The following is a 26,509-nucleotide window of genomic DNA, read 5'->3' on the forward strand; positions in this document are numbered from 1 at the left end:
AACTTAAAGTTCAAACCCAAATAGAACCTTCTTGTACAGTCCCATATCTCTCCGAACATATTCAGTTATCTGTGCAAAATACAAACCAAACAGATTGTATCTATTCAAACAGGACTGAACAAGTTCTATACTTGTTCAAACAAGTTTGCACCTGTTTAATTCAAATCTGAACAATCACATTTTCTCTTATAAATAGACAGACCCCCTCTATTGATTTTTGTTATTCACAAATTTCGTTCTTCTCTGCTGTTTCAATCTCTGTATTTTGCTGCATTAATTTTTCTGTGAGAAAGTATATAAACACAAAGTATGTTCGTCGTGCAAACAGTTTGTAGTGCTGCTACTGTTTGTTGATCATTTTATCCTGGAAGATAGACGTCCACAATCTGGAAGTACAATGGAGAATACGAATCTGTCTTAAGGACACAATGTTAAATAGTGGACAGTGGACTTGATCAAAATTTTATTCAATAAATACATAAGGTTACTAATTGATTTACTTTATGTTTTATTTATTTATTTTTATCAAATTCTAATTTTTTTTTTGTAACAAAATAATAATCTATTGTTTTATTTTATTTTCTTTACTGTTTTGATTTTTGTAATCAAACAGTCTCTCTCCTTTCCTTATTTTCTCTGGTTGTTGTCAAGTACACAAACATTATTTATTCTTAATACAGTTAAGATTGTCCAACAATCAAAATCCTTTGGTCCAGATTTTCTGACATACCTGTTAGAAAATGAACCTCAAAGTTTTAAGAAAACAATGACAGGTCCTGAAGCACCTTTGTGTAAAGAAACTATTAATAATGAAATTGAATCCATTATGCAAAATCATACTTGAGAATTAGTAGATCTTTCACCCGGTTCTAAACCTCTTGGATATAAATGGATATTTAAGAGAAAAATGAAAGCAGATGGTTCAATAGACAAGTATAAAGCAAGATTTGTGATAAAAGGTTACAAACAAAAAAAATGTCTGAATTATTTTGACACATATTCTCCTGTGATAAAAATAACATCCATCCACATTCTTATTGTTATAATAGCATTGTATAATTTAAAAATACATCAAATGGATGTTAAGACAATTTTCTTAAACAGTGGTCTAAAAGAAGAGATCTATATGAAGCAACCCGAAGGGGTTGTAGTGTTAGGGCAAGAAAAGAAAGTTTGTTGACTTGTAAAATCTCTTTATGGATTAAAACAAGCTTCTAAGCAATGGCATGAAAAATTTGATCATGCTATATTGTCACGTCTCAAGCTCCGTGACAACGCAGCACACTCATTTAAGTGAGCATGCAAGGCTAAGAGTCCAACACATAACTAACAATGTAAAATACTCCAATCAAATCCTTAATTATCATAATACTAAAATCCATAAAAAAAAAAAAATTGATTATTCTTATCATATGAAATTATCCACCAAGTCCACTAATAAAATCCATTAACAAAACAAATAATCCAAGTACTTAAATCATAGTCCTACTCTCGGCACTCCCATATGTAAAAAAATCCCGCGCAGCTCTACTCTTCAGAATCTGAAAAAAATAAAATAAGGGTAAGCTAGACAACCTAGTAAATAACCAACCATCACTGCCAGCTGGATCAAGTATAAAAAAATAAATAAATAAATCGATAATCAATAAATATAAATTTTTCTACAGTTCAATAAATGAACAATTATTTTGTAAGATGGTTTCATAACTAAAAATAAACAATGTACAATACATTTTAAATGAAAAGCCAACAAGATAATTCAAAGTAATTCATTGTTCAAATCGATGGTTCGATATTCAGATGGTTCAATGATTTGATTCACAAAACCCAAGTCTTATTGACTACGGTCACATAGCCCGTGACAATGCCCAGAACCACACATAGGCCGGTGGTAAAACCCCAAAAGAAACTAGTTTCTGTGCCAATAAATAACCCCCATTGGCTAGGGTCCAAATCATAGTCAGACTAGAGTGATATTCAAAATTCACACAATACACAAATTTTAAATAAAACATTCGATATTTTCAGAATAAACGTTTAGTATAATTTTCAGAATAGTTTCACCGAATATTCAAATAATTTTCATAATAATATTCGATGTTGTTTTATACTTGACCCATATTTTATTTTAAAAAAACAGGAAAGCTACGAATAAATATTTATGATTTTAAACGATTCGATAGGATTAAAAATAAACCAACAGTGATAGAGGGTTACTTACCTCAAACAGCTAAAATAATATTTCCCAAGCTAATCTCAAATTACCAAGATCCACCTTAATCTCACAAACCTAATAAAATATTATACCACATAAACAATTATTATTGATCACCATGATGCATCTATCATTCTTTTCTTTATAATGTACTAATCTAATCCTATAGTCTACAAGTAAATTCCAAAACCCCAAAATACATACACCCAATCAACATACAAGATACTATGTCTAAAGAAATAGTTAGGAGTACCATAAAAACAAATCTTACCTCCAAGAGATGATTAGATCAAAGCCACCAATCTATGAATCTTCTTTTTTTTCTTTATTTCTTCTTCTTCTCTTTTTTTTTTTTTTTTTCTATTGCTAGATCTGCCGCAGCAGCCACAACAACATCACTACCTCTATTTGTTTGTGCTTCTATGTTTCCAAGACCTAAAGCCCAAGTGGGCCTATAACCCAATTTCCCAAAATTACAAACTTAACCATCTGGGTAATAAAAATTTTAAAAAAAACCACATCATAACTAATTCCTTGATGTTACTAAAATGACCCATATAAATTAATTTAATTACTACTTTATCCAAAAATAATTCTACACATAAAAATTTAGATTTTACATATATTTACTAATGGGTTTAAGATAAATAAATGTGACAAGTGTGTCTATGTTAAAAATACTGACAAAGGTTATGTCATCGTTTGTCTTTATGTGGATGACATGCTTATCATTGGAAGCAGTCAAAACATGATAAAATCAACTAAGTAAATGCTGAACAAAATATTTGATATGAAAAATATAGGGGTCGCAGATGTAATATTAGGAATAAAAATTACTAAAACATCTGATGGATATGCATTATGTCAACCACATTATATTGAGAAAATTCTTGGTAAATATATCAAGGATGATATGAATATAGCAAGAATACCTGTAGACATCAGTCTTTATTTATCAAAAAATAAAGGTGATACGGTGTCTCAAATAAAATGCTCCCAAATCATTGAAAGCCTAATGTACCTAATGAATTATACTCTTCCTAATATAGCTTATGCTGTCAATAAATTGAGTAGGCACACTAGTAATTCCAGAGAAAATCATTGGAAATCGATCATTCGAGTTCTTAAATATCTAAGATTTACCCGTGATCATGGTTTGAACTTTACTCGATATCCTGCAGTATTAAAAAGTTATTGTGATGCCAATTGGATATCGAATACTAAATATTCAAAATCTACTAATGGATATGTCATTACTCCGGGAGGCGCTACTATTTCTTAAAAATTCACGAAACAAACATGCATCTCACGATCCACAATGGAATCTGAGTTCATTGCTCTAAACAAAGAAGGAGAAGAAGCAGAATGGCTACGCCACTTTTAGAAGACATTCCAATGTAGCCAAAACTTGTACCAGCTATTTACATTCATCGTGATAGTCAATCTGTAATAGGCAGGGTACAGAGTCATATGTATAATGGTAAGTCACAACATATTCGTCGTCGACATAATATCGTAATTACTCTCAAATGGAATAATCTCAATAGATTACATAAAATCTAAAGAGAATATTACGGATCCGTTAACAAAAGGTTTGACTAAAGAGCAAGTATATAGTTTATCAAAATGATAGGATTAAAGCCTATTACATAAGAGTCATCATAATGGTAACCTTACTTAAATGACTGGAGATATCAAGAACTAAGTTCAAAGAGACAACTAAGTTAAGTGTGGCTCGTCAAAAATCACCAGGGGATTAAAATTCCCTACCCATTCCTATGGTGAGAGTGATATCTGCAACATGTGTTGTATGCAGGGGTTTAAGGATAAATTTTGTTTTTAATGATTACTTATATCTTGATTTAAGCGTAAAAACCAAGACGGGCATAAGAGATACTCACAATAAGAATTACCTATATGAGTGTCAAATTGGGGCCGGTTCTATGAGAATGAAAAGGCTAAATTCTCTAGAAAGCACTCATGAATAACCAGGAGCTCTCAAGGTAAAAATGAATACAACTATTAAAATCACGATGTGTTAGAAGATATTTTGTATGAAATCTATTGTCTTGGCTTACACAAATAGCTGAACAATTCAAGTCATCGGGTCCATTAGTTAGCTAGTAAGTCCGATAGGTTATCACTAGGGAAGGTTCAAGGCTGAAAGCTACCTATCCTAATGCAATATTTTTTCGATTTATACACTTTCGACAAATTCTGAATATTGTTACATTTCCGTTGTCATCAAATTTCATTCATGTGGAAGATTGTTAGAAATAATTTTGGAAAAACAATTTTTTCCGCAACTTTGGTTTATTTTTTAGGTAGGACCAATGCGCCAAAGTTGGGGGGTCTAAGTGGTAACGCATTTTATGCCGCGTTGTGATTTACGTAGTATATTTGGTTACTCAAAACCATTATCGGGTGAATGAGAAATTGAAGTCGAAAGCGAGCTCCATAGAAATGGAGTTTTTGGTGAAAATTCCTTAAGGTTTGAATTAAATGCTTATCTCACATTGGTTTGGTGGGAAAACTTTTATGAATTTATAAATCTTGAGTTTGCAACTTGGAGAGAGCCCGGGGACCCCAAGTTTGTAGAAGGGAGAGAGGTTATAGGCAAAGTGGGCTAGACCCATTGGACCTAAAATAAACACGCACGCTGCCGCCGGTGGTTAGGCGGACTGGGTTGGGTTTGGGTTTCGGCAAAAAATACTTATCTTTTTGAACCAAAAATATTTGAACGGCAAAAAATACTTATCTTTTTGAACCAAAAATATTTGAATTTATTTTTATATTTTATTTTTAGAAAATAAATTCTAACCGTTTGAATTTAAATTTCCTACTTAAAGTTCAAACCCAAACAGAACCTTCCTGTACAGTCCCATATCTCTCCGAACATATTCAATTATCTGTGCAAAATACAAACCAAATAGATTGTATCTGTTCAAACAAGACCGAACAGGTTCTATACCTATTCAATTCAAATCTGAACAGCCACATTTTCTCTTGATAGACAGACCCTCTATTGATTTTTGTTATTCAGAAATTCTGTTCTTCTCTGCTGCTTCAATCTCTGCATTTTGTTGCATTAATTTTTCTGTGATAAATTATATGAACACAAAGTGTGTTCGTTCGACAAATAATTTGTAGTGTTGTTAAAAGTGTGTTCGTTCGACAAATAATTTGTAGTGTTATTACTGTTTATTATTGACCATTTTATCCTGAGAGATAGACGTCCACAATCTGAAAATACTGTGAAAAAAGACGAATCTGTCTTAAAGACATAATTTTAAACACTAAATTTGATCATAATTTTATTCAATAGATACATAAGGTTAGTAATTCATTTACTTTCTATTTTATTTATTTATTTTTATTAAATTTTAATTTTATTTTTATAACAAAATAAAAATCCTTTTTATTTTATTTTCTTTACTAATTTAATTTTTGTAATTAAACAGTCTCTTTTCTGTATTTCCTCTTATTGTTGTTAAATACACAAATATTATTTATTCTTAATACAATAAAAATTATCCAACATTTTTATAAAGAGTTTTGGACTCACTTTTGCAAGTTTGATTAAGTCAACACAACTAAAAATCAAATTGTTGTATCCTTAACGAGACATGCTAATACAACATGATATACATGATATTCTGTTGCATCAAGAAATGATAATTTTACTAATCGAAGACTTGAATCTCCATAAAAAGAACAAGATTACCGCTTCACAATTTAATTTATTGTATATTCATATATTTAAAGGTGATTTAAAATAATCTGACTTTTTATAAAATATGAAGTGAGAATGAATTGAATTTAAAATGATATGACAGAGAGATAACGTGACTTAAATAAAATGATGTAACTTAAATAAAATAATAATTGACTTTTTAAAATTATGCCAAACATGCCCTCATACATTGGACATCCGTCATGATCGTAAGCTAATTTGCTGAATTACGTAAATCTGATATTTTTCATGGTGACACTTTATTTGTTTATTTCGGTAAATACTCCAACATGAAGCATTCTGCTTAAACAAAAGATCACAACACAGGCCACAATTATTGCTCCCATTGATACTGAAAATCTGATACAATAGTAATGTCCACGGTAGCTATAATATGCTTCATATATTTTAATTCAAAAAACAGAAATCAACGAAATGTTGGCAAAAAGCTGAGAAATTTGGGAAAATGATTTACAATTGCTCACCAAATACTAAAAAACAGGGAAATTCACTAGATAATCAGGTTTGGGACCAAATTGAAGTTCTAAATGCAAATTTTTTATGTCAAACCCAAGTCATGAAAGTAACAGTAAAGCCACGCCCAAAACAAAAAAGGCAGATGTGAAGGTGATGATTGACCCAATTCAAGAAAATCAAGAAAGCAGAAACAAACACAGTTAACAAAGCTCAAAGCACACCATCATATAACCTACATGATTTACATAATACACTATCATATAACACACATCATCTTAAAACTTCAGGCACAAAACCTGAGCTTGGAAAGCAATCCTGACAGTTTGTATCACATAACTAGAAGTAGTCTACGCAGCTAATCCTCCGTTCTTTCAAAATACTTAATCATCCTGCCTAAACTTACCTACAAGTTCAGAAGTTAAAATAGGTCACTAAGCCAAGAACGTCTTACCTCTCAATTACCATCTTCACCGGCCTTCAAATAAAGAGACTCGCCCCCCTCACCACCATGTCCTCCTGAGCTCCCGCCACCTCGCCCTTCAGAAGATCCGATCTCTTGCTTTCCCCTTCCAGAAGCCTGCAAGCCTTCCCCAGTGGAGCCACGCCCGAAATCAGGAAACCCTCCAGCTCCGAGTGCCCCACCGGTGGTTCCAGAACTATTAGCCTCGCTTTGAAGCATGTGAAGTCCACTGCTTCCACCAGAACTCATGCCAAGCTGGCTGTGCAAGGCTTGCTGTTGTTGCAGTGCCGAGAACTGTTGTTGGCTGTAGAGCATAGAAGAACGTGCAGCCATCAGCGATTGGGGAGTCATCTGCTGAGCTTGTTGGTGTTGCTGCAAGTAGTGACCTCCTGGCTGCATAATGCCACTGGGAGGGAACTGTCCGACATTCAACAAAACACGCATCAGGAATTTTCATTAAGTTTCAAACAGCTGTATGAATTTCCGTAACTAGCCTACTTCAGAACCAGTCAGATTTAGGACATTGTGAATCAGTAGAAACAAAAGGAAAATGCCAGTTTTGTAACATTTTTGTTTTCAAAATTTTGAAAACTACAAAGAAAGACATGTTTGCAGCTGTTTTCGTTTCAAAAAAAAAAACGAGGGGGAACAATCTGAAAGTTTTCCAAAATTTGAAACAAAAAGGTGTCTTCACCCGTTTTTAAAACAAGTTTTCATTCCTTTCCAAATGACTCCTAAAGTAAGGGTAATAACTACGAGATAAAATCCAAGAATGCAATATAAGTAGTGGATTGAAGACTTGCATGTAAGACAAATAAGGGGAAGTAATTCAATAAGATTTCAGATTATGAACTGTGAGAAGCATCAAGGTGGGTTCGATCTATCTACTACTTGATAAGATATCCCTTTGGCTTCACATCCAAATGTAGCAAACAGCCAGCAATACATATAAAAGTTTAACATTCCTACAAGTCTTCACCTGAGAATGCATAGTTGGTGGTTGAGGCTGAGAATCAGCAATCGCAGCTAGGTACATAAGGTTTCGCTGAAGCCTCGCTTGGTTCCTGCCATAACACAAAAAGGATTACTAGTGAATATACAAATTCCACAATGAAAATTTCAAACCAGGGAGGATGGGCAACAAGCAGAGCATATATTGGGGGTGTTTGGTGGGGACTTTTTTGAGCCAACTTATGGCTTTCGCTTTTAAAAAATTATTTTGAACTGTTTGGTTAAACTTATTTCAAACAGTTTCTGATTCTAACAACTTATTTTAAGCCAAAAAAACTGATTCACCCCTTACTTCTGATTATCAGCTTCTGCTGTGAACATATTAATTCACGATTATACTCCTAAATTTTTTTATTTTTTATTTTTTTAAAAATAGAAAGAGACTTAAATGGACTATAGAATATTATTATTATTTTTTATGAGAAATGTAGACAAATAGTGAATAATAAAAAATAAAAGTTTATTGAAAAAGCTAATTCACAGCTCATTAAAGTCATAATCTATAATCTATTAAGTTATAATCTATAATCTGTATTAACAGCTACACCAAACAGCACCATTAGTAAAGATATATGCTCATATATTTCAAGGTCAGTTTCATAATGTTTTAGAATATTAAATATTTGATAAATCATAAATTTACAAGTCTAAGAGAGTCCAGCTTTTCTTTTAACCTGGCTTTGAATAATGACAGTTCTCTGGAACATTCTAGAAAATTAGAATGTCCTCTAAATCTACAGCTCTCTATGGCGAAAAATGAAACTAAACAGGGGTAGAGGAAGGGGTTCGCAATAGGGACCATAGTCCCCCAAAATTTTTTGAGGTCCCACAAAATATTAAATTTTTCATTCAGCGGCCTCTCAAATTTTAGAATTTTAGCTCCCAGCCACATAACTAAAGTAAACCTGCATGGAAGGATTTCAATAAGAAAAAAATGAAATTGGACGGACGACCTGTTTTCACTGCCAAGCATATGACATACAAGACTTGTAAGTTTACCAATGGGAACTTCAAATAATTCTAATAAAATTTCTAAATCTTTTGATACTAGCACTTTCTGCAATGTCACCACTCTCCATGCACGATACCATGTGCTCGGGTTGGCACTCTATAAACTTTCAAGAGATGGACATGGGAAAATGAAATGGATAATGCATTTCTACCACAACTTCTGCAAAAACTAAAATACTATAGGTTTTCAACACATGCAAGGAAGACAAGGCTTTCGTTTTTGTACCCCTTCCTCAACCCCTTTCCATCAGAAAGAACACTGGAGAGACCAATGCCTAGAAAGTTAGAGGTCTATAATGAGACTAATGAGACCTATATTAGTGAACATCTCTTTAAAAGGAAGCAGTTTATATCATCATAATAGGGGAAAGGCATTTAGTCCACGACCTATTTGATTCTTCTCCATTCAGGCACTTCAGAGTAGCATGAATGAGTATAACATACATGACATGATTAGCACATCAAGATTATTGAGGGAACATTCAACCCAAGAAATTATTCTGACTGGACCACAGCCATCTCATAATGAATTATAAATTATAAATTATTATTCAATTCTCAATTCTTACTACTATTATACGAGTAATGTTAGGAATCATGAAAAAAATATCATGAAGATGATCATAAAAGATTCTTCACTTTTAGATTAGCCATACAATAAAACACCACACACTAATCACACATTAATCAAGGGATGAAAAATCTTCATGATGAATTTTATGATATATTTTTCATGATCCCTAGCATTATTTCTGTTATACACATCATTGAAATTCCAACACAGTCCAACACATACTTTTACCCTTGACCCTAAGCTTCCATAGCCCAATATACTAAGTTCACGTCCACGAGCCTAAGTGAATGCTATACTCCCCACTTGTTATTTTGAATCTAGGAAGGACCACGTCTAGGATTATCTGTAGCTGTGCAGCTGGGGATATACCAAGGAAAACTTAACAGTTAACTCTATTATAAGAAAAAACAAATAAAATTAATATTAAAAAAATTAAAAATCATGCCAACTGAACAAGATTGGGTTTTTAATAATTTACTAGATGAGCATCAAATGGACCAAATTTACCTGAACATGAGAAATGAAGATAGAGTACGCAGGGACCAGGTCACTTTAGGAAAGGGTTAAGCACACTGAAATAAACCCTAGCAAACAGAGGAGATTCTTTTAACTGAAAATTGATGGACTTTGTTCTCTATCCACAAAAAAATCCATAGGAATTTTGAAAATCAAATTCTTCTTGACTTTTGCATTGCTAACTAGCACACCACTTCCTGCCCCCTTTTTTTTCCTTCTAAATCTTCAGAAAAAATGAAAAATCTACCCATTCTTGTGCACTTTCATCAAAATGAAATAGCTATATCTAAAATACTTGACTAGCAATGGTCATGCCTCTCACCCAATTACTGACAAAGTCAAAACATCGTTAGACATGTAAAAGAAGCAGTAATCTAACACCCATGGTTAGCAGAACATTAACTTAAATTGAATTGCAGAGAAATTATAAGAACAAGACTGCTTAAGAATGCAAAGTTATTGTATATTAAATTGCAAAAGATTAGAATCCAAGGTGGAGAGAGAGGGAGAAAGAGAGAGGGAACAGATCACTCATACTCTGCACACTCGCTTAGTTTCCCTGAATTCTGGCTCTCGACAATCTTAAGAATCAACGATTTGTTCTCATCCAAATACTGCACGAAGAGAGGAGCGAAGTGATAAATGATGGCAGAGATAGTATGTCAATTGTTTAAAAATAATAGAGATTTGAGAGTTTCCTTTTTCCTATTTCATGGCAATCACCCAAACAATGTGCAATAGAAATTCAATTTGACAACCTCAAACCAATATAGCAGAAGACAGAATGTTGACCCATAAGTCTCCAACAAATTAAAAACTGAATGAATGAACCACCAATATTGAACATGCTACAAAATCAATACACTGTAAAGGAAGTATTATTCTCAAAGTGGATCATGTAAACAAAATTTATTTACAACTATTAACTACACTTCTCACATTGTTATTCATTTAATGCAAAAACAGTTTTTGAAAATTTAGCTAACATAAAAGTGTTGCATGAAAAAGGAAGAGTCTTCATAAAAAAAAAAATCCCGGAAAGCAATTTTCAGAAATAGTTTACTAAACAAGTTTTCCGTGTCAGTCATTTTTTAAATTAGGGAAAGCATGTGTCAAAACAATACCAAACTAATATCCCAAAAGGAATATAGTTGAACCAAAAGATCCAAATTATCTAACCTAATTTGAATCTTAGTTGGGCCAAAAGTTGTAGGCTCTACTAAAAATAAACAATTTCGCAACATTATCAGTGTAGCTCAAAAGCTCTACACATTTAATAGTTCACTTTTAGTGATTATTTTGAGCCATTTCAATACAAGGAGGTTATGTTATGTCAGACTTTTGTTGATTATTAACCAGAAGGACTCTAATCAGCAAATTTGTGAGGTAATTTTGCACAACTAACTCCGCTGCCCCCCAAGTAGGAAATAGTTAGGTGTCAAGTCAACCTTCCGGTCAAATGTCCAGCCAGTCATGGAGTTCGGACAGGCAAAGAGTGGTGGATCAAGTTAAGTCAGGGGTAATAACCCGAAGAGCCGGATAATGCACACATAAAAATAAACAAATCTATTAAATGAATATGGGCATTAAACTAAATCCTTTTTGAGCATCCATGGCTCCCACCACTTGCAAATTGTCAAAAAAACATAAGGGTTGTCAAGCGGTTTTGGAGTTAAAATAGTCACAAAAAACAAAATTGGTTATTTTAGCCCCAACAAACAAAGGGCTAGTTTGGCATATACTAAATAAGCCAAAAAGTCAAAAAATCACTATTTTATTTAAATCACATCATCTTATTTAAATCACATCACCTCTCTAACACATCACATCAAACCCAACCCAAACTCACCAATAAATCAAAAAGTGCACTTTTTTAGGACATCCCAAACCAACCCAAAATATCACATCTAACTCATAATCATTAAACTCTTCTCTCACAAAAAAAATGTCAAAAAAATCTTTCCCAAACCAAATTTGTTAACCCAGGCTAAAATAGCCACACAAAAAAAAAAAAAAAAAGCTAAAAAATTAAAAAACAAACCCACTTTCCAAACGGATGCTAAGGGTTGAATCTGGAACTATTTTAGCCACAAAATGACAAAATAAGCATTTTATTTTTTTTTAATAAAATAAAATATCACACCCAACTCATAATAATTTTATTTTTTTCTTATAAAAATAACCAAAAAAAAAAAAAAAACTAAAAGCATATTCAAACGAGACTTTTTAACCCAAACCTAAAATAGCAAAAGACAACCACTTCACAAACATCCACTTCTCATTTTATATTTGGGGAAAAAAAAGGAGAAGGGGGGGGGGGGGGGGAGATGAAAGCTCAAACCACAACAAATTACTCTAATGAACAATTTACTAAATAAGAAAATGAAAAAAGGAGGAAAGACATTAAAGCAAAAGTGATGCTCATCTACCATACCAAGTTGCATATATAAAACACAAGAAAAATGCTTGGGAGCACTAATTAGTGCTCCCACTAATTAGGTGGCAGTGGGCCCCGCCATTAATGATGTGATGTTTTGATCTTGGAGTTGTGTTTTTTTTTTTTTTTTTTTTTAATGCATTAGTGCTATTAGTGATGGTGTTTTTAGTGGGATGAATCATTGTTGAAAACACAATCCTAGTGTACGAGGCTCCTGTTTCTACAGGATCTGAAAGGAGTTAGATGTAACAAGCAATAATAATAATAACAATAATAATAATAATTATAATAAACTAACAAAAAGCATCCAAAAGGCAAACACAATAAACATACATAAGATAAAAAGTTATACCTAGGCTAGGGCATCTCCAGTCCTTGCTCAAATCTTGATTCGGATTTAATTTATATTTTAAAAAATAAATCACAACTCCTTACTTTTTGACTCAATCAATACCAATTTGAGTTTTACCAGGGTGGAAAAAAACACTCTTGCAAATAACAGCAGTATTTGGTGGATGGCAACTTCATTTATTTACCCTTCTGCCACTCCAAGATGATCTTGGGAATAGATGAAATTACTTTTTTTTAAAAAAAAAAGATCTAAAATATCAAATAAGTGTTTTGCTTAAGGTAAAAATTTTCATCATTGTAGATGGAGACCATAGGAGGATGAGGAGGAAGCATTAAAGCACCATATACCCATAATAAAGATCAGAAGAAAAAGAAACAGAACTAGAAAGACCAGACCCAAAAAGGACAGTACCAAACTTTTCCTCCAGAAACAATATTCACAAATCAATAATAATTATTTGGAAAAACACACACACACACACACAAACCCACAAAGGCCAGCACCAGGTTACCCACAGAACAACTTTAACAAATCAATAAAAAGACCATATGAGAATGATCAACAAATACCAATTAACCAACACCCCACAAAACCACCGGTTTTTTTTTTTTTTTTTTTTTGAAGACAAATCAACTAAAAGTAGGTATCAAAACAACAAAATACCCATTAATAAATAGTTTTAATAAAAACTAATTAGTATGTAACAAACAGCAAAGACATCAAGAAAAGGGGAACAAGGCAAAGAAAACAGAGAAAATAGAAATGAAAAGAATAGGGACAGAAAGAAATAGAGAGAGAGAGAGAGAGAGAAGAAGACCTGTTGAATGTGATCAGTAGTCACGTTGTTTGGATAGTAGGCTGCCATCATGGGCTGCATCTGCATCAGGTGCTGCTGCATTCCTTTCTTTATAATCACTCTCTTCTCTTTTCTCTTTTCTCTTTTCTCTTTTCTCTCTCCGTGTACCCTTTTTATTTTCTTTCTCACTCTTAAAAACAGAGCACTGCAAGTGCAAAGAGCTGCCCAACTTCCTTTTTGCTTCTCTCTCTGAGTGTCTCAAGTTAGGCGATGACACTTCAAATACAGAGACAGAGAGAGAGAGAGAGAGAGAGAGAGCGCGTTAAAGACAGTACGTATTAGTCGCAGACCCAAGAGTACACACTCACCATGTGTGTGTGAGAGAGAAAAAAAGAATCTCAAACAGGGGAGAAGTTATTCGTTCATCACGAGGCACAGTACGTAGAGTTTATTTCGTTTGTGTTTCGAAATATATTTTTGAAAAAAAAAATTTCAAAAATATATTTGGTTATAATTTTTTTTTTTAATTTACAATTATTTTTCTTTCTATTATACATTAATTAATTAATTTTTCTCTCTTTTTTATAATTTTTAATTATTTTTTCTCTCACATACGTCTATTCAATTATAACAAAATATTAAGGGTGTATTTGGTTTGGTTTTAAGAGATAAATTTTCAAAAAAAAAAATTAGGAAAAGAGTTTAGAATTTTTTTTTAGTTTGTTTGATTGTATATTTTGGAAATAGTTGTGGAGTATGAGAGTTTAAAATAATTTGATATTTTATTGTAGTTGAGTAAATGTGTGTGAGAAAAAAAAGTGATTAAGAATGAGAGAAGAGAGAGAAAAAGTGATTGATTGATATGTAGGAAAGAGAAAGTTATTTTAGATAAAAAAAAAATTTCAAAATCTTTAAACCAAACAAAATTTTAAAAAAAATTCTCAAAAATTACTCTCTCAAAAGTAAATCAAACAAGGCCTAAATCATCCCAAATTCAATATACTCTTTTGGGAAGAAAATAAAAAGGCAACTTTTAATTTTTTACCCATTTTGAGTCACATCACCTCTCACATTTTTTATTCACAAAAATATAAAATAGACCAAAAAAACTAAAAAATTAATTTTTTACCAACTTTCCAAAACACTCCATAACCAAACACACTAAAACAATATCTAAACTCTCTATCCAAATTTTTTTTTTTAATTTATCTCAAAACACAAATCAAACACACTAGTAGAAATTTTTTTAATTTGTTCGGTTGTATATTTTGGAATAGTTTTGGAGTATCGGAGTTTGAGATGATTTGATCTTTTGTTGTAGTTGAGTAAATGTGTGTGAGAGAAAAATTAATTAAGCATGAGAGATGAAAGAGAAAAATGATTGATTGATATGTAGAAGGGTATGTTTGGTTTGGTTTTGAGAGAGTAGTTTTTAAAAGTTATTTTGGGAAGAGAGTTTAGAAATTTTTTTGGTTTGTTTGGTTGTGTATTTTGAAAGTAGTTTTGGAGTTTGGGAGTTTAGAATGATTTGATATTTTGTTGTAATTGAATAGATGTGTGTGAGAAAAAAAGTGATTGAGAATGAGAGAGGAGAGAGAAAAAATGATTATTTGAAGAAAGAGAAAGTGATTTTGAAAATTATTTTGGAAAAATTATCAGCCAAACAAGTTTTTTAGAAAAAATTTTCCAAACTCACTCTACAAATTCAAACCAAACATACCCGAAGTAATTTTGGAAAATTTGTTTTGTAAAATCACTAATCCAAACAAAATCTTAGAAAATTTTCTTCAAAATTTGTTTCTAAAAAACAAATCAAACAAGGCCACAATATTTTAGAAGCTTGTTTGGGATGTGAGTTGGCTTTTTGATTTTTTAATTATTTTTTAGAAGATATCATTTGGGATAGACTTATTGGTTTTTTTAATTTTTGTAGGAAAAAAAATAAAATGATTATAAATTAAATGTGATATTTTATTTTATTTAGCTAAAATAATCTATTTTATCCGATATGACTATTTTATCCCAAATATATATTCCAAATGAAATGTAGGTGTGTTTTGATTAGTGAAAAACTGAAATTTACCATTTTATATTAAACAATTATAAAATATAAGCAAATATAAAAATATGTGATTGGTTAAGAATATATGATCTCTTCTAAAAAAGTGGATTAATCACGTGACTTTTCATATTTTTAACATATTTTATAAAAATAATAAAAATTTAATTTTTAAAAACCTTTTTAAAACACTCCATATATACTTTAGACCGACTAATAATTTTTTTTTTTTTTGGAACAGAGAGGGAATTTTGGTTTTGGAGGGTTTGGTTTGGGAGCCGCTATGGTTAGGTTTCTCTGTAGAGTGGAAAAAAGTAGGTCACGTGATGGATGGATGATAGTGATGTGGCATTGATGAAGAGAGAGAGAGAGAGAGGGGGGGGGGGGGGAGAGGAGAGAGAGTTAACATGAAAGAATATCTGTTGGGTTTTGGACCGCACTCTGTCCAAACCGAGGGTTCACTTACATAGATGATGACGTCGGCAGACGCAAAAAGAGTTGAAAACTATTGACCCCCACGCGCCGTGTTCTATTTTTTTTCGCACGCTTTTTAGGCCTCATTTATTCTAATTTAAAAAAATTAAAAAGTCATTATTTTATTTAAGAGTTATTTCAAAAAGTGGATTAAGTCACTTCTTAATTTTTAATTTATTTTTCTTTCTCACAAAAAAATTTAAAAAAAAAGCTAAAAAACAGTTTTTAACTATTTTTTTAAAATTATTTAAGTCACATTCAAGATTTTAAAAAACGGCTGCAATTGTTACGTAACGCTGTTACGTAACGATTTTGACGGTTACCGCCATCCGTTACGGTCGTTTTTGCAGTGTGATTGAGATTCACAGGTGTGTCGGCAAAGTGGCTGCCGTAACGGTCGTAACGATACCGTAACGGCCTGTTACGCACCATTACGTAACGGTTCTAAACTGTTTCTTTCGAAAAAAACAAACAAAAAAAAAGCTGAAAATAAAGGAAGAGAGATAGAGAGAAGAGGGAAGATAAAGAGAGAAAATGAAGGAGCAACAGATAGAGAGAGAAGAGAGAAGATAAAAAGAGAAAATGGAGGAGCAATAGATATAGAGAGAGAAGAGGGAAGATGAAGAACATGTTATTGATTTGTTGAAACTGTAAGACCTATGCTATTCTATTCAGATGCTATTACTAAACCATTTTGTTTGTGTGTGTCTATCTGTATATTGTTTGAAAATAATAATAATAATAAGTGTGGTAATTATCTATTTGGCTTGATTAAAATATGTAATATATATATATTTAGGTTCTTATTTATTCTCTTAATTTTGTCATTGTTTATCTTATATATAATAGTTAGTGATTGATTTTTTTTATAATATAAAGTCATTAATTATTAAAATAAAATATAAAAAACTCAGTTTATAGTGATTTAAATATATGAAATATATTGGATCATACTTAAAAATTTACAAAAATTGATCAATATTTATTTTTAATCCAATAAATATGATCATGGAAAAAAATATGCGTATCGGTAAATTTTTTTCAAATTGTGCGAAAAATAAAAAAATTCATGGTTCCGGTTACCGCAACCGTTACACTACGGCCTTTACACCCCCGCAACCGCAACTGCGTCACCGCCACCGTTACGGTGATCGCAACCGCTTTTCAGAACCTTGGTCACATTACTTCTCTATTACATCACTTCAAACTTAATTTATACATACACAATCTATATTTCATAAAAAATCAAAAAATATATTTATTTAGATCATCACAAATCATTTCTTAATTGAAGTTAATTAGTGGGATCTATTTTATTTTTATTTTTATTTTTTTGGTGTGAAATCATATCGAAGGGGGTGTTGTAACTTGGTAAAATCTTGATGTATAAACATTGATGTTGTGTTTGGTTAGAAGATTTGGGAGGGATTTAGAAAGGGAAAAGGTAAAGATGTGTGAAACTATGTGAAATGTAGGTATATTTTTTCACATTTTACTTACCTTTTTCATTTTCCTTTCCAAATCCCTACTCAATCCCCTCAACTAAACATGAGAGTATGTTTGTAGGATAAAATAGATTGAAATGGAATGTTTATGCTAGCTTTCTATTTTTTTCTCTCATTTGGAATATTTTATTTAAGTAGAAATAAATTATTCTATGAAAATATTTATTCTATATAAGAAACTAATGAATGGTTATTCTATTCAATTTACTTAACAAATCAAGCTGGAATTGGGAATGATCATTCCATTTCTACATTATTTTATTATGTCAATCAAATAGTAAAATGAGAATGAACATTCCATCCCACTCTACCATGTATTCCATTCTCACTATTACTTTATTTTCATTTTATTTAATTCTATCATACCAAAACATGCTCTAAGATCTTAAATTCTACTCTCTTTAGGGTCAGTCATTCAAAATCATACCGTGCTATGTAATACCATAAAAACCTTTTTTTTGGAGAGTCCATAAATAATATCTCTATTTTTTATACGTTTTCTCCAAATAAAAAAAAAGGTTAACTGACAAAGTCAAAAGGCTTTTTTGGGGGGGGGGGGGGGGGTTGGTTGTGTGTCCAAAAGACTTCCATATCTCTATTATTGTTTATTAATTAAAAAAATCATATGTGATTAAATTTATTTTCTTAAAGCTTCTCCAACATTTACTCTTTTTTTCATCTAATTTAAATTTGATTAAAGAAGTCAAATTTTAGTACTCCAACGCTAACATCGAACTAATATTAAATTTAGAATTTTTTAAAATTTTTCATCAAATTAAGGATGTCAAGAGTCTTTCATCAAATTATTGTAAATAGCTATTGGGACCATACACCAGACGACCAATTGGTTGTCCTCCCGAACAACCTCTTCCTTACTTCAAACTTCCAGTAAATTTACACTAATCAGTCGACAAGGCAAATATCCTTCTAGTCATCCTCTTGGTTGATCGGTGATTTGATAAAAAATAAAAAACAAAAAATTTGTTGGAACGCTCAATGTTAGATGAAATTTTTACTCAAATTTGATGATAAAAAAGAGTAAAGGTCGGAGATACTCTTAGGGATGCTACCGACATTAGGCCGTAGATGATTTGCATCGTCACGTTCCCATTTTAAGGGATCCTTTGGGATGAAGTTTTTTAAATTCGATTTTTTTTATTTTTTTAGTTATTTTAGCTTGAATAAAAATGTTTCCTTCTAGATAATTTTTTATTTTTTTATTTTTTGTGAAAGAAAAAAATAAAATAATTATGATTTTAATGTGATATTTTATCTTATTAATTTTTTAATCTATTTTATCTTTTAATCGACTAAATTAGTCCCAACTAATTTCCCAAACAAGGTCTAAAATTAAGATTGTGATGAAATGAAAAATTATTGGGATAATTTGTAATTTTTAAAAAGGGATGAAATTAAATGTGAGAGATAAAATGTGACATATCAAGATTAACAATTTATAGATTACAAGAATCAAAAAAATTAAAGATGAAAAATACATATGTAAAAATACGTTGTCGTCTTGCTTGGAACAAGACAACAAAGTATGCATGATCGGAAAGTTGAAAAATTATTAAAAAAACTTAAAAGTTAATAATCAATATCAAAAGGAAAAAAGAAATAAAAATAAAAATTTACACATCATTTTATAAAAAGTCATTCAAAATATATTAATTTTTTTATATCATATTTTAATTTAAAAATTTAAAAATTACTAAAATAACATGTCCTCAAATGAAATGAAGAAGGAAAGGATTGTTATTAGAGTTTTACTGAAGTGAGAGGTAAGGACAATGGAAAATTCTAAACATACATAAAATTTTGTATAAAAAACTTTACAAGAATTATATAGTAATGTTATTATTATAAATAATAATGGCCTTGTTTGGTTTGTGTTTCTCAAAAAATTTTGAAAAAAATTCTCTACAAATAAGTTTTCAAAAGTAATCAAACCAAACAAATTTTTCTAAATTTTTTTTCCAAAACTTGTTTGGTTTGCAAGTTTTCCAAACAAATCTCTCTCTTATACACATCAAATCAATCACTTTTTTCAAAACTCTCTCTCAAAATAATTTTTCAAAACATCTTTTGAAAAAAAACCAAACCAAACCAAACAAATTTTCGTACTTTTTATCTCAAAATATGTTTCTCAAATACAAACCAAACAAGCCCATATTTTTAATAATATTTTATTTTAAAATAAATGTACCATAATAAATCATATCATTATATATAAAATTTATATATGATTTTTTTTTTTTTTGTTTGTATGCTATTACAAATGAAGAAGGAAAGGATTGTTACTATGTTAGAGTTTGAGGGAAAGTGCTAGAGGTTGGGACGTCAAAGAAAGAGATTGAGCTTGTGTTGATGGAGTAGAGAGTGTGATAGTTGTTGGATGATGCATCATGTTTGATTGTATTATGAATATAGGCTATGTTCGGCATATGTTACTTTGGTTATTTTAATTAAAAAAATAAAATAGTTTAAAAAGTTAATATAATAAAATATTATATTCAAATTATAATTATTTTATTTATTTTCACAAAAATCAAAAAAGTTAAAAGTTCATGCAAATGAGACTTTAATCTCAGACTAAAATAATCAAAAAATTAAAAAGTAAAAAATCAATTTACACCACAAACGAAGGCATAATGAGATTAGTAATATATTGATTATTAAATTAAAAATATAAAATAAAATGTTCAGAATATTACATATTAATGCAATTTTATAAAAATAATTACAGATGTGTAAATTTTTTTATCAATGTTAATAATTGAAGTTATAAATTTTTTAATTATTTTTCAAAAAATACACTGAAGTTTACATATACTGATATTAGTTTATTAGGATTAAATTTATTAATTTGACAAAAAAAATTAGATAAAAAATAATTTTATTATGTTTATACATTAAGGATAAAATAGTCTTTTACGTTCAATCTTATAAGATTGGATAATCAAACCCACACACTCCAGTCTCCATCAAAGAAGGTACGGACTAAATTAGATTTAAATAATAGAATAATTTTCATATTAATAATTTGGGTAAATTACGCCAATATTCCTTGATATTTATATTTAATACAAACCTCTCCTTTACGTTTGAAAAATTACATTTATTCTTATTAGATTAAAATGACATATTTATCCTTTAACTTTTATATACATAAAATAATAAAATAATACTAATATTTTATTCATATTATTTCAAAAGAAATAAAAATCATTTTCTTTTGTTTAACCCCAAAAAAAATGAATTTCTTTATTTTTCGTGTTTTTTATTTTTATTAAAAAAATTTAGTATTTTAAGATTTTTTTTTATTTTTTAGATATACCTAATCTAGATATATTTAAGAAGTATAATATTTTGTATTTTTTTTAAATTCATCAAATATAAAAAATACAAAAATTCAATAATACTGTAATAAATGTGAATAACGGTGTTTGGTAATACTATAATAAACGTGAGTGAATAGATGAGAAAGAAAAATGATGGTAGAATTAAAAATGAAAAACTATATCCATATATAAAAATTTATACAAAAAATATCATAAAAATATTGTGATAGTGATATTGCTGTAAATATAAATCATGTTTATGGGTGTTTTGTTTCAAAATAAAATGTCACCATTAAGTTATATCATTGTATTTGAAAATTTTATATGAAATTTATGTTTGTATATCAGCACTCAATAAGAATATGTTCAGGTAGAATTTAATGATGAAAAGTTATGGAATGTAGTCATGATGATAGGAAAAGAAATGGTAAGCAAAATGGCAAAATGCTGATTTAAAAATTTTTAAAACATGACATCAGTTATCCAAAGAATAATTTGTAATGAGATTACAAATTTTAAGGTGGATAATGTAATTTTTTAAGCGTGGGAGAAAATTTTGTGTTAAACAAAAGCCTCTGGAGGTATCAATATAATTTACCCTAATAATTTTCTTTAAAATGTATGCTATCTACTTCCCTCTTATGCTGCTGATAGGAAAATTAAGGGAAAATTACACTGACACTATATCAGTGTAAAATATTACTTATAAATAAGTGGAAAATATTATAATTATTAATTATTAAAATTAAAAAATATATATTTTTTGAAATAATTTTTGATGTGCACTGATGGGTTGTTCCTCAAACTTTAGTTAATAATAATCTTTTTAACCAAGGCTGATTTACCGTTCTAACTATAGTTGGGTTACTTGAGGTCGTTCTCCTCCAATATTACTACATCACTAGCGGCCATTGGTGGAATGATACATCCCATCTTAGACTATAGCATATAGACACTTATACCTGGGGACCCTTAACAACCCTCATCTTTCAAAAGATTTCCAGAAAGGCAAAGACTTCAAGTAAGAGGGATGCTCATGAGTCTCTAGCTGTAATAAGTTAAAGTAAAAGGTCTAATACCTTGAGATGCAAATGGTGCATGTAATTTGGACACAACAAGAGAACTTGCCAAAGAGGTCTAGTCAGGAGTAGAACATCTAGTCTAACAAGAGAACTTGTCAAAGAGGTCCAGTCAGTGGTGGAGCATCTGGTAGTGCTACAATTGATAGTAAGGGTAGTAACATAGCTGGTGGTAGGGGCAGTGGCACATCCAATGGTAAAGGCAGTGACAGAACTACTGGTAGGGCTAGTGGCAGATCTGTGAGTAAGGGTAGAGGTTTTGTGATAAGTTGGAAGGGGAAATGCGAGTGCTAGAGGCAATTCAATTGGGAAAGGAAATGCAACTGGTAGAGAAAGTTCAACTAGGAGAGGGAGTTCAAGTGGGAGAGGCAAGGCCAAGGCCAAGCATGCAAAAATAAGTTTTTTCTATTTCTTTTGCCTTTTTCATTTGTGATTTTTATTTGTTTTGTCTATCCATTTATGCACAAGAATGATATTTATTAACTTACAATGAAATTATTTTCTTATTTTTTCATCTTGCCTGAATCCAACATTACCTTTTTCTTTATTTGTTTGTTTGTTTGACCTTTTTTTTTTTTTTTTTTTTTTTGTGCAGATGACTCAGCTAAGATGTTGATGGTTTTGGTACAAGGATTAACATAGGTTGAAGGTGTAAAATATATGTTGCTTTACTGTACAGTTAGTGAGGATTATGTTCCACTTTTTTGTATTTTTATAATGGACATGCAATAGCAATATGTTGATGTGCCCACTTTTGTTTTTTTGTAGTAGGCATGAAGTATTTTATAAAAACTCATTTTGGGAACTTACATGATGTAATTGCATAGACTTGCACTACAAGAAAATCCAGCTTTGGCGACTAAAAAATGAATTTTCGTCGCTGAAAGTAGGACAATCGGCGACTAAAATGGAATTAGTCGCCAAAAGTGAACACTTTTGGCGACTAAGACAATTTAGTAGCCAAATGCATAGTTATTGGCGACTAAAATCAATTTCGTAGCCAAAAGTAAGGGTTTTGGCGACTAAAATTCAGTTTAGTCGCCAAAAGTGCAGATTTTTTGCTACTAAAAAAAATTAGTAGCTAAAAGGAGGGGTTTTGCCGACTAAACCCGACTTTAGTCGCCAAAAGTGCTGTTTTTGGCTACTAAAAAAAAATTAGTAGCTAAAAGGAGGAGTTTTGGCTACTAAACCTGACTTTAGTCGCCAAAAGTGGCTGTTTTTGGCTACTAAAAAAAAATTAGTAGCTAAAAGGAGGAGTTTTGGCTACTAAACCCGACTTTAGTCGCCAAAAGTGCTGTTTTTGGCTACTAAAAAAAAAATAGTAGCTAAAAGGAGGAGTTTTGGCTACTAAACCTGACTTTAGTCGCCAAAAGTGGCTGTTTTTGGCTACTAAAAAAAAATTAGTAGCTAAAAGTAGAGGTTTTGCCGACTAAAACTGACTTTAGTCGCCAAAAGTGGCCTAAATTTTTTTTAGTAAATAATTTATTTTTTAAATAATTATATTGAATTAAAATAATTATATTTGTATATATTATTATTTTGTATTAATCCGGTTAATATACTATATAAATAATATATATTGCATATATATTCATGTGAAGTTGTAGTGGCATAGTGGAGGGAGTGTTGTGCAAAAAGGCTGGGAATATGGGATGGTTAGGGTTCGAAACTCAGGAAAAGCAAAAAAAAGTCGATTTTTTTTTTTTTTTCCCGAAAACACCTTTGGCGACTAAAATTTTAGTCGCCAAAAGTCTTTATTTTGGCGACTAAACCGTTTAGTCGGCGATTTAGTGACTATTGGCGACTAAATTTTTAGTCGGTAAATGTATTATTTCCAAAAGTGAAAAACACTATTGGCGACTAATTTTTTAGTCGGTAAACACCTATTTTTGGCGACTAAAAAAAGTTTAGTCGCCAATACCCTCCGCGACCAGAAATACGCGACAAATGTGGCGACTAAAAAATTTTGTCGGGAAAAGTCAAAAACTGACTTTCAGCGACTAAAAACAGACTTTTGGCGACTAAAAATTTAGTCGCCAAAAGTGATTTTTTTTGTAGTGTTGACAAATATGGTCCATAGAATGATATAACTAAACATATATGATAGAAATGATGTAATTAAACAGTCATACTTGATGGTTATATGATGTAATTAAACAGTCCTACTTGATGTTTATTATGTTTACAGGTTATTATGCTAGTCAAATTAGATGTGCATATTTACATAATGCTCAAATAATTTCATCATATTTATATAAGATCCATTACATTTTCAGATGAATTACAAAACATAAGGTCTATTACCAAAGATTACAAAACCTTACATAAGGTCCATTACAAAACATTAAGTAAATCATTACCATTACATTTTAAGAGCAACCATTAATGAAATCAAACATAAAACAACATTCATCATCATTACTGTCTTCATAAATCCCATATTTGTTTCAAGTACTTGCATCGTTGTTTGCATAGTCCTCATTTGGTTTATTAAATTCATTGCATGACTTTCTTCTTCGTAGGTTCGTAGGATAAAGTGTGTCTGTTAACAATTGCTTGAGTGTCTTCCATCATCATTTCTCCTTCAACATATGAGTTTACTGGTTTGCACCAGTCCTAGAATGCACATTTCCCATTTGGGCATAAATAATATAATTTGCCTATGTTTTTATTTATTTTTTTATTTTTTCTGATTTAGTGACTTTAATTGATGCTTTGCTCCCATACTAGTAGAGTTTGCTTCTATGTTTCATCACTCCTCCTCTACCACTTGATGATGTCATATCCATCCAATGAACCTACATTCATGAAATGTGAGAGTTATAATGCATTTTCAGAACATATATTGCATTTTGTTGTTGTTGTGCTTTATTTCTGAATAATGAGACGTACCTGTGTTGGATGTTGTTGTTTGTACTTTATTTGTTAATAATGGTTATATTGCTTGTGCTTTGTGCTTTATTATTATTATTATTATTATTATTATTATTATTATTATTATTTTGGATTGGCTAGTTGTTATTCACATGTAATTTTTTTTATTATTTAAATAGTTAATGTAAGTGGGAACATACTTGTGTTGTGCTTGGACTTCTGTTTTGTTCTTTTGTTGCTCTTCACTTTTTGTTGCCTTTGTAATTTTCCCTCTTTCACTTGGATTTTCTGAAGGTGGAGAACTTTAGCATTTGGTATTGGTATATATAGATAGGTTAAGGACACTTGAGGGCATTATGGGCATTTTAGTGTTTGGCTTTGATGACATCAGCAGGTTCTGTTAGGTGTATAAACGGCTGTAAAAAAAATGGGCGAATCTGGACATTGTCAAGTAAAGCAGGGGAAGTTACTGTAATAATTGAAACCACAAGGAGAAACCTCAAGAAAGGTAAGTGTAATTTTCCCAAATTTTTCTATTTTAGCATATATAAAGTTGCCACGTAACATGAGGAGAAGAAGGTTTCACTAAACCAATTTAGGCCTTCACTTAACAATAGTATAGATAATCCTTACACTTGTCCATAAATAGTAAATCACATTATTAATTGGGTCCTGCTTGTCTCATATTGAGATCTCAACATAAGAAAATTTGTGGGGTCTGTGAAATTCACCACAACTCCAGTTTCGATAATTTGGACTATATATTTTTTAAAACTCGTTGAATAGAATACTAATACAAAAATCAAAATGATCGAATATTGGTAGTTATATGTTTGAATCAAATTAGTATTACAAAAAATAGATGGTTATTCTTAAAATTATATTTGTTGCCCATTTTTTAAAACAAATAAAATTCAAACGTATAGTTATCGATATCCAATTATCTTATTTTTTACATAAATATTCTACTGAACGAATCTGAAAAAAGTGAACAATTCGAATTACCAAAATTGGTTTTAAAATGAACTCACCAAGTTTAAATATTCTCTCAAATTGAGATGATAACTTAAGATAAATGAAGAGAAGTGTAACGCCATCAAAAAAATACATAAAACCCAACATTTCAGACATGCATTGATACAAAAGAAATCAACCATTTCTATTTATCAGAGTAATTCTTACAACTGTATTACATGTTAACAACAAAAGCAAATGCCCTATGGGCTTACAGCTTTCCAAGTTAACACTTGGTTACAAAAAGAAGAGTACTAACTCAATATATATTAAGCCCTTGGCTGGAATTTACATGTAATACATCAAAATAAACAAAAGAGAGAGTCTTCAACTCTCATTATCATCCAAGCTACGTCATTGGAAGTGGCATACTACCTGTACCTGAAAATAATGTCCCATAAAGGGTGAGCCAACGCCCAGTAGAGATATGCTAAACACAGCATGAGCAATAACTAAGACATTAGCAATTGATAAATGTTCAATTTTCATAAACCAATTCATAACCCATTTCCATCTCATGACCACTATATTCATGTTTAATTTCAGTTTCCATTTCTTATCAATTTCACAATTTATATCAA

At 30.7% G+C, this 26,509-nt stretch overlaps 1 protein-coding gene across 1 annotated transcript; it reads right to left on the bottom strand.

The window, feature by feature from the left end:
* Positions 1-6,625: 6,625 nt before the first annotated feature.
* On the bottom strand, positions 6,626-14,055 carry AN3 (SSXT family protein). Its single transcript, XM_028207876.2, has 4 exons — positions 13,604-14,055; positions 10,535-10,611; positions 7,865-7,949; positions 6,626-7,302 (listed from the first exon to the last, which is right to left on the bottom strand). The coding sequence occupies exons 1-4, from the start codon at positions 13,682-13,684 to the stop codon at positions 6,880-6,882; spliced, it is 666 nt and encodes a 221-aa protein (XP_028063677.2). The 5' UTR covers positions 13,685-14,055; the 3' UTR covers positions 6,626-6,879.
* Between the last annotated feature and the right edge of the window lie 12,454 nt (positions 14,056-26,509).

This window comes from Camellia sinensis, chromosome 1, assembly GCF_055761805.1.
Source record: "Camellia sinensis isolate YWXY chromosome 1, ASM5576180v1, whole genome shotgun sequence".
In the NCBI taxonomy this organism is placed as follows: Eukaryota; Viridiplantae; Streptophyta; class Magnoliopsida; order Ericales; family Theaceae; genus Camellia; species Camellia sinensis.

Bases quoted from the DNA above. Each gene is read 5' to 3' on its own strand.
- AN3 (XM_028207876.2), bottom strand. From the start codon at position 13,684: ATGCAGCAGCACCTGATGCAGATGCAGCCCATGATGGCAGCCTACTAT. The intron at 7,950-10,534 runs GTATGAGTGATC...GTGTTATGGCAG, and splicing joins AAACTAAGCGAGTGTGCAGA to GAACCAAGCGAGGCTTCAGC. The intron at 7,303-7,864 runs GTGAAGACTTGT...AATGTCGGACAG, and splicing joins CACCAACTATGCATTCTCAG to TTCCCTCCCAGTGGCATTAT.